General features: G+C 33.6%; 1 protein-coding gene across 3 annotated transcripts in view; it reads left to right on the top strand.

Moving 5' to 3' along the window:
- The window catches only part of CDK14 (cyclin dependent kinase 14), a 563,325-nt gene that overhangs the window by 279,686 nt on the left and 270,350 nt on the right, over positions 1–13,289 (top strand). For all 3 annotated transcript variants that reach the window (XM_081079441.1, XM_081079443.1, XM_081079442.1), the window contains one exon: positions 3,064–3,126. In XM_081079441.1, coding sequence (XP_080935567.1) covers positions 3,064–3,126 — 63 coding nt within the window. The remainder of the gene's footprint in view (positions 1–3,063; positions 3,127–13,289) is intronic.

Here is a 13,289-nt window from a genome sequence, read left to right as displayed (position 1 = left end):
AAAGGGCCCTATAGCTTTCAATTCTGGCACAAAACCTGAAATTGTCAATAAATGGTTTCCAGATAACAATTACATCTTCCCATCTTTCTTCCTCAATTGGTCCTTAAACTATATGTTGATGACTCATATCATCAAAGTAATAACTGCAATTAGAGAAAAAAAAAGTTTGCTCAAACACAGGCAATGACATCCATCTTCCAGCTACTGCCTGGATAATAGCAAATTAATGCTATTATTACAATATCAAGATAAAAAAATATATATCTTAGATTGATGAAATATAGTATACCTTGATGTTAATTTTATTTAGTGGTGGGAGAGGATGTGATATTAGTATGATTTCTGCTTTCTGATAACTTTTGAGACTTTCTCTGTGTCTAATATATTGTCAATTTTTATGAGGCTATTTGTGTTTAAAAAGAATTGTGTAACACGAGATTATTGGGCACAAAAGTAAACATGTAATTTAACAGTGTTATTCATATCCTTTATAACCTTCCTTTTTTGCCAATTCCATTTGTTGATTTTTGAAAGAAGTAAGCTAAGCCCTTCAAGATTTTGTGAATTTTCAGTTTCTTCATATATTTTTACTAATTTTTACTTTATATTGATATGCCATGCTGTTAGGTGCATTAATATTTAATACATTTTCCTTGAATTCTATTATGTCTAATATATATGTTGATACTCTGATTCATTTTTATTGATATTGACCACTATCACTAACATAAAATATAAATAATATGAGTATATAATAGAAAATATATTCTTTATTTTATATTTTCTGTTATTTTTTGTTGTTGTTCATTATTCCTACTCCACAGCATGGAAACAGTAGAAATTTGATTTTCTTTGTTTTATAAACTGAGTTTTTACCTTTTTAATACAAATTTTAGCGTTCTTGGCTATATAATAATTAGCCTAATTAGCCAATAATTAGGCTATATAATAATTAGAATGTACTTTTTTTCTTTTTTTGTTTATATTTTATTTATTTATTTTTTATTAAATTTATTGTACACTGTTGGTGGGAATGCAGACTGGTGCAGCCGCTATGGAAGGCAGTGTGGAGAATGTATTTTCTATTTACCGTTTTACTTGTATGTGAAGCAATGAACACATTAGATACAGTTCTCTCTCGTGGATCTTACTGTGCAATGGGCAGTATCTTAAATAATACTGTATTTTTTTTATATCATGTTATAGGTTTAAAAAAAGTACTTTCTTACGTATTATAAGAAATACATAAGAATTTCTTATGTTCTTATATTCTTATGTTCTTCTTATATTCTTCAAATTTTGAAGAATTTTGAAGAATATTCTTATGTTCTTCAAAAATTTTCTGAGAGGGAGGTGTTAGCCCTATTTGAAAGGACAGAGAAATTAATAATATTGCACTACAAAGTGGCAGTCTGGGGTACAGAATTCATTCCTCAGTTTGTTAAATGCATGATATAAAACTTTTATATAGTCACCCAGGGAAAACTCCAAGGAACCCTTTATAATTATATTTTGGGGGCATTTTTAATGAGAGATATACTATATGTAAAACGATTTCCACCTGTATTTACTCTGTTCTTTGTGTCTGACATTTTCCCTTGACTAGAGATTAATAACTTCCAAATCAAACACAGTTTCTGTCCTTACAGAGTTTGACTTTGATTTGGAAGTTAAACACCTTGAGTGTGGTCCAAAATAAAGGCCATATTGCGTAGGACATACCTAAGAGCATTTCTTCTGTCCCCTTTTTACCTTTTGCCCTTCAATGGCCAACTTCTTTGATGCTCTACTCATGTCTTACTTAAAGGGAACTTCTTCCAGAGGCCTTTCTGAAATCTTCAAACCACAATATGTTCTCCCTGCCAAGCCCTCGAACATTATCCAATACTGTTGTAAAGTAATACACAGCATACTGTGCTTTACATCCTGGCGTGTCGGGTTTTTCCCATGTGCAACTGTTTCATTGAAGTCTATGTCTTTAGGGACTAGTGTAGTGCCTGGAACATAATGAGGGTTCCAGACGTGCATGGTGATTAATGAATGAATGCTACATTGTGCTCTGTGTCCTCATCAGTTACCACCTGGCATGAAATAAAAACTCAGTAAAGGAATCTGAACTGTTGTCACCATGGCTACAGCAAGGTTCTTGAATATGTCATAAAACTTATAATTCCTCAATAATTGATTCCTGACAATGGAACGTGAATACTCATGTTCTGTGGCTTTTACAGAATAATTAAATATTTCAATGTTGTAAATCTTGTAGTATGTTCCAAGAGACAAGAAAAATTAGAATAGCAACTTTCATGCTTCCCCCCCCAAAAAAAATTCTACATAGTTTATAATAGAAAAAACAATTCAGAAGAAAATACATAATTGTGGGCAAATAGAGCTTGGATATTTAAAAGAATAATGTCTAGAGATATTCCTTTTCTGTTATATCTGGATGTATTTTTGTCTGAATTTATAATTTTGAAAGTATTTTTATTAATTTATAAAGCGTATTTTGTCAAATGTATTCAGGAGTTCTGGAAACCTGAAAATTATTTTTTAATGAATACAGCTAAGAGAAATTTAAATAAATCCAATGATTAATTTTACTATAATGATCTATTTGTAGTATTTTCATCTCATGCAGAATAATCCTAACCTGCATTTATACTTGAAAATCACAAGGTAATTGAAATTGTAATGGGATTGCTTAATTGTGTTAGTTTAGTGTTTTTAGTTAAAGTATATTTTTAATTAAGATTTTTTTTTTTAGTTAAAAGATACATATGTTTAATGAGAAAGAAATTAAACATTTAACAAATTATGGACATAAATTCTTCCTAATACACAGATATGTTTAACATAAAACAGAGCCTAGAAGTAAAGATAATGATTCAGTTGTGGTTAAAAATGGGGGTTGGAGCATCACGCAACTGCATAAACAAAAAAAATCCACCCTCTTATCTTACATTTGCTTTGTTCAGAATGTAATGGTGACTTTGAAGTAGAAAAATATTGATTCATCATGTTATAGCCAGAAGGATTTCATACATTTTCCCTTTTTTCTTGTAGCACACTGATTTATGTCAGTACATGGACAAGCACCCCGGGGGACTACATCCAGATAATGTGAAGGTAGGAAAAGAGCTTTTCAAGCCGAGGGTTAGCATTCTTCATATGTATTTTCTGAGCCAAAGCCTAATTTCTACCATAACTTTTTCTTTTTTGTGTTAGTTAGTAAAATTTTTGTATAAAGGGAAATAATTTGAAGTGAATTATTGCCATTGTTTCATTTAGTGGTTACAAACCATGTTTTAACATTAAATATTTTCACTGGAGTATTACTGTTTAGATCTTATCCTAGTTTTTCTTCATGGGAAAACATTTGCCAGGGTTGAGTGAGATCCATTCGAATGCTGTGGTAGCACTATTTTCAACAGAGGGGAATCTCAGGTATCTCTACCTTAAAACCCCATACTGAAGTACCCTTTGGTTTCAATACAAAGTATTATTATGATCCAAAATAGTTTTGTGGTGAGTTCACAGTGCATATGTTTCATTTGTATGTACAAACAGATATTCCCTACTGCTCTCTTTCATTTCTTCCACTACAAATTGGATTTCTATATGTCAAAAGAAGTTAAGTTTTTATAAGATTTGACTTAACAACTATTTTGGGAAATTATCCCAAAATTTCAGGCTTAAAAGAGGAGTCTCTTTTTTGGCATATGTTAGGGAATTAGAAGATTCCAAAGTTATATCTGACCATTTAATGATGTGCTCACATTTTGTAATTCAAGTGAACTGCATTTCACGATCCTGAGAATCAGTTGAGTACTATAGATATATCTGAAGTAAAATTATTTGTCTCAGTTTCTTCCCATTCATTATCTATATATCACTCTTTGCAACGTGGCATGTTTTTTTTCTTTTGTACTTTTCCCTTTGCTTATAGAGGTATGTACACTGATGTGGAGTTTTGTGTGTTTATTTTTTATTTTTTGCTCTATAAAAATGTTATATTATTTTTAATCTAAAACATCTCATGCATTTCTTTTAAAACTAATACATAACTGTGTAGTTCAATCTTTCTAATAACTGCCTGTTAGTACATAGTATGAATAATTTTCAACTGTTTCTTATTCACAGATCTTTGGGTTTCCAGAATGTTGGTGTTATGAATGATTTTAGAGTAAATATTAGTATAAAGCCTTTAAATTCTTATTTCTTCTGCATGTCTAGTTAATCAGTTTTCTTTACTAAATAAGAGACGTGATTTCAGTTTTAATGCATTTGACTGGAGCATTTCCTCACAAGGTTGTAAATTACAGAACTGTTTTTCTCTATTCTCATTAACATTGACTGTAACCAATCATTTCAGTTTTTGCTATTCTGATGACTGAAAATGGGATGTCTTTTATGTCGATGTTTTCTTAACTGCTAGTGACATTGAGCATCTTTTCATACATTTCTTGATCATTTAAAATTCTACTTTTATAAGTTGCCTGTCTTCATATATTTTTCTGTTGGGTTTTTCTTTTTTTAATAAGTTGCAGGTGCTTATTAATATGTGTGGCATTAATGAGGGGTTTTGTGATAGAGAGTTACGAAGTACCATTTTAAAATGTGGAAACTTGTATCTACTCTGAAAATTTTTGTTCTAAAAATAAATAATAGAATTGATATGTACTTACCATCTTTGCTGATTTTTTTCACATATCTCATTTTTTGTTGTTTTTTATTTTATTGATAGATTTCTTTTAAATTTTTTGACTATTCATTTTTCTTCAAAATCTGTATTCATTGACAGATGTTTAGTAGTTACATTGGGAGAGAAATTGTAACAGATAAAGAAACTCGTTTTATTAATCTTGGCCGTGTTTAAGTCCAACTCTAAACATTGATATAATATGAACATAAATTTTTTACATTGAAACATCATGAATTGTCTCATTTATACATTAAATGTCCCTTTCTTAGTGTTGATTGGGTTCAAAATTAACACTACAGTACCTCCTTATTCTTCTTTTTCAGTTTGACCGTGGGCATCTGTAGAGAGCCCAGTTAGATTCCTTTTGTTCGAGTGGACCCCAGGGAATTCACAGTCTCTGTGGAAATCAACAACTACTCTAAGCTAACTTTGACTTCCTGACTTCCAGATTCAGTGACAGTATTGAGACCGTGTTTCCCTGAAAATAAGACCTAGCCAGACCATCAGCTCTACTGCGTCTTTTGGAGCAAAAATTAATATAAGACCCGATCTTATTTTACTATAAAACCCTAAGATCGGGTCTTGTATTAATTTTTACTCCAAAAGACACATTAGAGCTGATGGTCTGGCTAGGTCTTATTTTGGGGAAAACATGGGATTAAAGAGCTGGAATGTACCTTTTTAAAAAAACCATGGCATCACTGGATTTTTATTCTTGCTTGGTTTTCTCACCACCTTCTGTGTGTCATTAGTCACGGGCTAGCATTAGTTGAACATTTTGTTGGTGAAACAAAGAAAGCTCATTTCACAAAGCAGCTGTATGTTTACTGTCCTCAGGCCAGTGTCCCTGGTGGTTTCTGGAGTATTTGTAAATTCTCTTTCTTCCATTTCTTTTTATTTTTCCTTTCTCTCCTAATGGTCATGGGGAGATTGATCTCTGGGTGGCTGATTTTCAGTAACTAGGCTGCACTTCTTGATATCGTATTCCAATAGTTCTTATTCAAGTTTCATATTCTTTTCTTTCACCCTTTGGTTGTTCATCATATTTTACATACTTAGTGTTTTCTATCTGTATTCCAAGTCCAGATTGTATTTGGCAGTAAATGGATTTAGTACTGCAAGAGTTTATGCCTCCTAGGGTGTGGTGAGAAACTTCATGGTGAATGAGATGTGCAGTCAGCCTAAAAATAGCATCTCAGAAATGAGATGCGACACCATAGCAAGTCTAGATATTAGTCATACAGAGCAGGAATTGTTCCTTATTGCCACTCAGAAGTTGTTTAATGTGGTCACAAATTGATGCCTTACAACATTTCTTGCTTTTGAAAGAGCATGATATGATTTACCTCTTCTTACGATGTTTTGAATCACTGAAAGGCAGCAAACCATGTTGATATATGTGTATTCCTTTCCCCCTAGCTATTGAAATCTTGGCTCCTTGAGGAGTTGCCAAAATACGTTGGACAGTCTCAGTTCTTGAAATATTTAAGGGTACAAGAAACCTCAGTAGTCATCTAAGAGGTCTTCAAGTTTGGCTCCACAGCAAAGACACCTGCAAACCTTTAAAACAAATTATATTTATATGTAATTTATTAATATGTGTATGTGTGTATGTGTGTGTGTGTGTATGCTGCCAAAAAATGTATACACATGACTTGTATTTTGTTACTGGTATATATTGACTATGACAATTTTAATATAGTTTTTTCTTTTTAAAAATGTGTATACATATTTTTGGTACCCTCTGTGTATATGTGTGTGTGTGTGTGTGTGTGTGTGTGTGTGTGTGTGTTCTGTCTTCTCATCTTCCAAAATCAGAATCAAATTAAAGAGAAAAAAATCATGTCATAGAAAAGGATGGACATTTTCTCAGACCCAAGGCTGAGTGTGTCGGTACCTCCCAGGACCACAGTCTCCCCCTGCTGTCCCTGTGGCCCTGCATGGCTTTGCCCCCAGCCTGGAGGACATGAGTGCTTGTTAGCAATCCCGGCCTGTTGCTGTCCCTTAAGCTTCCATCCTCTCTGCCTCCACTGCTCCTCTCTCTGTGGCATCACTTGGTGACGTGTCTCCAAGTGTGGCAGGGACTTGGGTGAAGCAGCGTTTCTTGCATTGGTTAGACAGAGAAATATAGGAAAGAGAACTTCAAAAAAACTACAATTAATATTCTTAAAGAGATAAGAGAAAATGCTACATCTATAAAAACAGAGTATGTTATTGTTTCAAAGAATATGTTTTGTTTAGTAAACAAAAATTTTGGAAATTAAAAATATGATGACAGTAATTAAAATTACACTGATAAAAAAAGGATGGAAGATACAATTGAAAAAGTGTGGCAGAGAAATGGAGCATAAAATACAAATCTGAAAAATGAGAAAGAAAGTATCAAAAAATTAGAAATCTAGTCCAGGAGCTCCAACATCTGAATAACTGGAGAAAATAGAGAGGAAGGAATCATTAGAGTAATAATCATTAAACCATACTTTTTCAAGAAGTGAACGATGTGAATTTTAAGATTCAGAGGGTTCACTAAATGCCCTTATAACATTTAATGAAAATAGACTGACAATACTGTTATCATTACAGAATTTCAGAACACAGGCTTCAAAGATAAATCCTACAAAAAGGAACCAGGCTTACCACAAAGGATCAAGAATTACAGTGGCATTAGACTTTTCAGCAGCAACACTGATAGCAGTGGGACACTGGCTTGAAAATTCTGATGTAAAATGATTTCCAACCTAGTATTCTATACATGCTATCAGTGAAGAGTGAGGGTAAAATAATTATTTTCAGATGTTCAAGGAGTTGAAAATTCTGCATTCACCCTCAGGAAGCTATGTGATGATGTGCTCCAGTAGAGCCCAGGGCATACGCCAAGGCAGAGAAGTCCAAAAAACCAGGTAACAGAGGCCACACAGAAGAGAGATGCAGGAGATTGGCAGGACAATGATGAAAAGAACCCAGGGTGACAGTCATGCATCGGGCTGGGAGGGTAACGCACCAGTCCAATTGGAGCATGTCAGAAGTCTTCAAGAGAGTTTTCCAAGAAGATGAAATTGTTAGGTGGAACACCTAATGTGTTTGAGCAGATTTATAAGATGGGAGAAGAGTTTGGTGTAATATTAGTGATAACTACAAAGAAGACTAAACAAAGGCAAACAAACCAACCAACAAAAGAACTAGATCCCTATTAACACCAGGAAAAGCAAATTATTGTGCAGGGGGGAAAATATTCGTATTACACTTAATAACTCAATTGTAAATAAAATTTCCATGATCATAATAATTTAAAGATTAAAGGTTGATGTAACTTAAAAAGAAAAACACCTCTTTAAGTGATTCTGCTGTAGCCAAGCCCATTCTATGAGTAGCATCCCAGAATCGTCATCCATTTCAGCTGCCACATTTTACATAAAATAAAGATCAGGATCATTGAAATTAGAAAGGGTTTTTTGACACTTTGTCCAATGTTCTTTTTCCTACACTGCATGATTATTACATTCAATTCCTGTAATTAGCTTATTATTTGTGACTTTATATGCACTCAGTCACATAGATTTATCATCATTTTCCTGTTGAAAATAATAGTTCCACCTTCTCTGAGGGTATGGGAGGTTAAAAAATAGAAAATAGCTTGTTAATGCCTGTGTTTTGGCATCTGAATTGCAGTGCACAGACGCAGACAGCCCTTATTACATGTTGGTTTCCATGGGAGGCCACTCAGCTAATTATGCACTGACTTTTCTTCACCGTTTGTCTGCTTGGAGACAATACAGTCCTCCAGTGTTACATTCAGGTCCTACACTGCAGGTGAAATTAGTCTCAAAGAAGGCTGACTATGACAAAGTGACATGTCCCACGGGTATTTCTGTTTGACGTATTACCATATTTTTTTCACGTGGTGATATTTATTGTCACTTAACTCTATGAATGCAAAATGAAGAACATAAGAATAATATTTACTAAGTTAACAGCTGTTCATAATGCTGGGCTAGATGTTAATTAAAAAAAACCAAACAGCAACAACAGTTGAGCTAAAATAAGACCTTGTAATGGTTTTCTATAAATTTGAGGAGATGGGGAAAACCAGGTGAGATAAGCTATTATCTTTAAAAGGGGATGTTCTTTTAATAACTCTAAAGTTCTGTATTTGGCTAAATAGTTCATAGATCATTCAATGATTAAAAAATATTCAATATTTATTATGGTGAACAGAAGGAAAGCAGAGTAATCAAATTGTTTTTCTTCTAAATTTGGCAATTTTGACTTTTATTTCATCATTATGCAGCATGACTATGTAGAAACATTTTAAACAGCCATCTTGGATTCTACAAATATACATCTGTTTGTATTTCACATATCCTTGTTTATTGTAAAAATGTGTTGTATCGTGCAACTAAGAATTGAGGAGATCATTTTTTAGTGTGAATCTGGTAAAATTTCAAGCATTTCAAAGGTGATGTATCATTGAAAAATGAAGGGAAAAAAAGAACAACTGGAATGGCACATAATTTGCAATTTCATAATAGAGCATGGAATATTTTATAGGAATTTTATATGAATTCCCAGCAAAACATCGGTGACAGTTTTATTTTTCTTGATGTATATTCCTTGTAAGCACTGGAATAAACTCATAAGAAAAATTGCCCATGTTCCCTAAATTTCTAGAATCACTTTGTGACTTTAATTGCCTACAAAATGTGTCTATTCTCAATATGAAATAAATATTCGCTATTAATTAATGGTTTGTTTCTTAGCATAACATCAATTTTAGACAAATGGGTAATTTTAGCAGTTAATTACGTAGAGAGCAATGTAAAACCTGAATCAGAAACCTGAGGACATTGGCCTTGTTATAAATATTTACGATGATTAAAGGTGTGGCAACCATTTGCTATATAACATGATAATTGGTGTGTAGGAAATTGGTTAGATTTTTTTTTTTTGGTAGGTTAGTTTATTTTTTCCCTCTTTAAAAGCATTTGCTATGAATTTTATTGGGGTTTGGCCATCGGAGTTGAATTGAATGCAGAACTTGTAATACGTCTTTGTTTTATAATTCTCAGTGACTTACAGATTGATCATTGAGTTAAAAAATGACTATAACATTCTAAATTTCATCCTTCATTCAGTTATTCTTGTGTTCTTTAAAAATTGATAAGCATAAGAGACTGAAAATTAAGGTTCATGGAAAAAAAGATTAATTGATGCTGTCTCCAGCTGATATCCAGAAATGTAGATGCTTGAATCTTATTACCACAATGAAATTGGATCTTCTTATGTTTTTATGTAATGTATCTCCATTTCCATGTTACCTTAATGAGTTTCCTAGAAGATTCCCTGCAAAAGTGCATTTTCCTTATTTTTTTTTTTAATAACAAAACTGTTTTGGAATAATCCAAAATAACCAAAGTAATTCTGAATTCTCTCCCTTATTCTCTGAATTATCTGAAATCCTATTGGTAGAAAGCTGAGTTGTTTTATTTTTTATTTCAATATTTATATTAAGAAGATATGAGGATTATTATAATTGATAAATTGCAATTTTTCTTTCATAGTTCAGAGCACAAGCAGGTGTATAACAGACAGAACAATGTTATGCCAAATTAAGATTGTCTTATACAGATGGCACTGAGAATTGATTCCTAAATGAGACTATCTAATGTTCAGATCGAAAATCAGATAACACCTGATTTTCTCCATATTCTGAATTAGAGCTCTCATTTAGCTGGTAATGATTTCCAACTGTGCTTTACTGTATCATAGAGGCTTTCCTTATTCTGTATTTTGGGAAACATGAGTTTTTTCATGACTCCTTTAAAAGATTGTTTTAAAAATTTGACACCTACTCTCAGCACCTGTCCAGGTTTCTTTTGAGCCTTTAGACCCTATTTTTGTTATAAGAAAGTAGTCTTCCATATCTAGAAAGCTTCATTTGTGAATGTATGCTGCTCTCCCGCAACTACAGAAAGTGATGTTTTGTGCGTCAAGTCATATTGTGTTGGACATGCAGACCAGGTCTAAGTAGTGAATTTCCGGTTAGCATGTGACGTCTGTGTTGAGTTGTTCAGAATATGTCTTTTGTATCCTTGACATCATCTGCTGATCTGCTTGTACCAATTTGGATCAGACAAAGGAATCGAGGGAGCTAATTAAACAGCAGACTCCTTCCTAGAGGTGCTTTGAAACCCAGTTTGAAAAGAAATCACCCCAAAGATTGATGAAATAACAATCATTGGAAGTACGCTATGTGGTATTTTAATTGTCAGATGGAAACACCCAGTTTGGGGAGTACCCAATGGGAATACACCCTCCCGGGTTTCAAGCTTCACGCCATTGACCTTGCCTCTCTCCTGTTTAAGATAGATCCTGCATTTGACCCCTTTGTTTGTATGTTTTCAAGACAAACATGAGGACCCAGGAGGGAATTCAGCGAGTAACAGAGCATACACACGCTGCCAGGGGGTTTTCTGATTGTCTTGGGCAGGTACAGCCTTCATGTGACTAGATACATCTCAGATAGTTTCTCATTAATATGTACATTCGTATTACTTGAGGCCTCTTTGAGAAGATAGAGAGAGAGGTGTGCTCAAAGTGTTTCCTACGTTCTGTTTGAAATTTATTTTTCTCTGTTACAGCTTGCACACGTGAGCTTCCCAAGACTCTTAGACTCAAGAGTTGTCACAGTCTGCTTCTCTCTCTTTTTTCAAAAACGTACGTTAGCTTTATCAGTTGGTATTAAGACAATTCATCTTAATTTAGTGTTTGAGATGTTACCTTAGACAGTAAGACCATTTCTAACTCTATGTATTCCTTTTCATTGTGTATAAAAAGGAATGGCCCTGGAGTTGGGGGAGAGCAGCATACTCGTACATTCACAAATGAAGCTGAGTAAAAATGTCTATTTCATGCTATTTCTTTTTTGTTCTAAAAAGTGCATATCAGTGAGGTCAGTTGTATAATTCTGAACGATACCAACAAACAGAAACATGACAATGACAGACTTTAAGATTATATTATTGGAATTCTTGGAAACAACTGTTTCAGTTTTTCTCTGGGAAAATTATAGTGGGTAACTATTAAAGCCAGTAGCTTCAGTTTGATCATCTTGTTTCTACTCAGCTAGGGAATGTTTCTACTAATTTTAGGCTGCTAACCAACTTTATTAAAGAAGATCCTCATCCCTCCCCCACTTTCTTCATCATACATGCAAACCCTAATAACTTGGAAACCTACTAGCTATAGTAGAGCATTTTTCAAGGAACTTGGCAAAACAAAGAGCTGTCTTACAATCGCCATTTGACTCCCTGTAAGTATCTCAGCTCTGGTGCCCACGGCTTCCATCTGCCTGCTCACTTAGGTGGCTCCGTGCCCGGAACAGCTTCTTGGTTGATAGCCACTGGAAGAAAGGGCAGAATGGGAGGCCAGCTTACCTGGTATGCTCAAGGATCACAGAAAGTGTGCACGATCTTTCCCCCAAGGGCTTGCCTAAGTACCTAAAATTATCATTTTTTGAGTTATTTCTTTCCAGAAAGTTATCATCTTTAGGAATAGAACATTAGCATTCAAATATCTTAGATAATATAAATGAAATTATTGTTACATGGTCTAGAAGTGTGCCTCAGGACCTTGAAACAGAAAGTTGAATGGAAGAATTCAAAAAGGGCAAAAAGTGGCAAGACAAACTTCTCATGCTATTCAGATTTTCCAAGAGCTGTACCTATGTACATAGTACATGGCAAAAAAACGCACGTTTCTGACCTGTTGCCCAGGCGTGAATACTTGTGTCTTATACCGTCCGAGTAACACACTTAATACCGTCAAGTGTGTCCAAAGGGATGCATAAATTATACCTTAATGTTGAATATCTAGTTATATTTTTGTCTCATTTATATCTTTGTATGTCACCTTCTAAGTATCCTTTATAAAAAATGCAACACATAAAATTGCAGTGATGTTTGTAAAATAGAAACTGTCTGGGTATGAATTATGTACATTGTATTACACATTAGGATTTAATATTTGCATTAGACATTTGCAAGTTTGAAACTCAATGGAATGAATCATGATGAATCATTCTGTGGCTTTGAAAAACTGAAGAAAACCTAATGTAATAAAACCATTATCTGATGTATATTATAAAATACTTTGACATTTATTAGATATTTTGGGGTCTCAAAGTTCTAATTATTTTTCATTTCTAGAGAGTTTGATGCCTAGGTAATTTAATGTGTGTGTAGTCTATGGGTTTTTAAACAATACAGTGTTAAACATGGAGCATATTATTTGAAGTATTTACTAACCATGTATAACTTTGCTTTATTTGCCAGTGTCACATTTTCCAGCCTGGGTTCACACAATGTATAACTACTTTCGTACACATACTTTAAAAAAAATCAAATAGTACAGAAGCAGTACTCTTAATTGTGGGTGTCAGAGCCAGACAAAAATGAATTCAAATAACCAGTATTACCTCTTACTTGCTATAATGTATGTCCCATTGGCCAATTCATTTAGTTTCTCTGAATCTTTGTTTCTTTATCTGTGAAATAGGGATAATCATATCTGTCTGGCAGAGGTGTTGGGA

The sequence above is a fragment of the Rhinolophus hipposideros genome (genome assembly GCF_964194185.1).
Source record: "Rhinolophus hipposideros genome assembly, chromosome: 18".
Classification (NCBI taxonomy): Eukaryota; Metazoa; Chordata; class Mammalia; order Chiroptera; family Rhinolophidae; genus Rhinolophus; species Rhinolophus hipposideros.
This window is presented reverse-complemented; position numbering and strand designations above follow the sequence as displayed.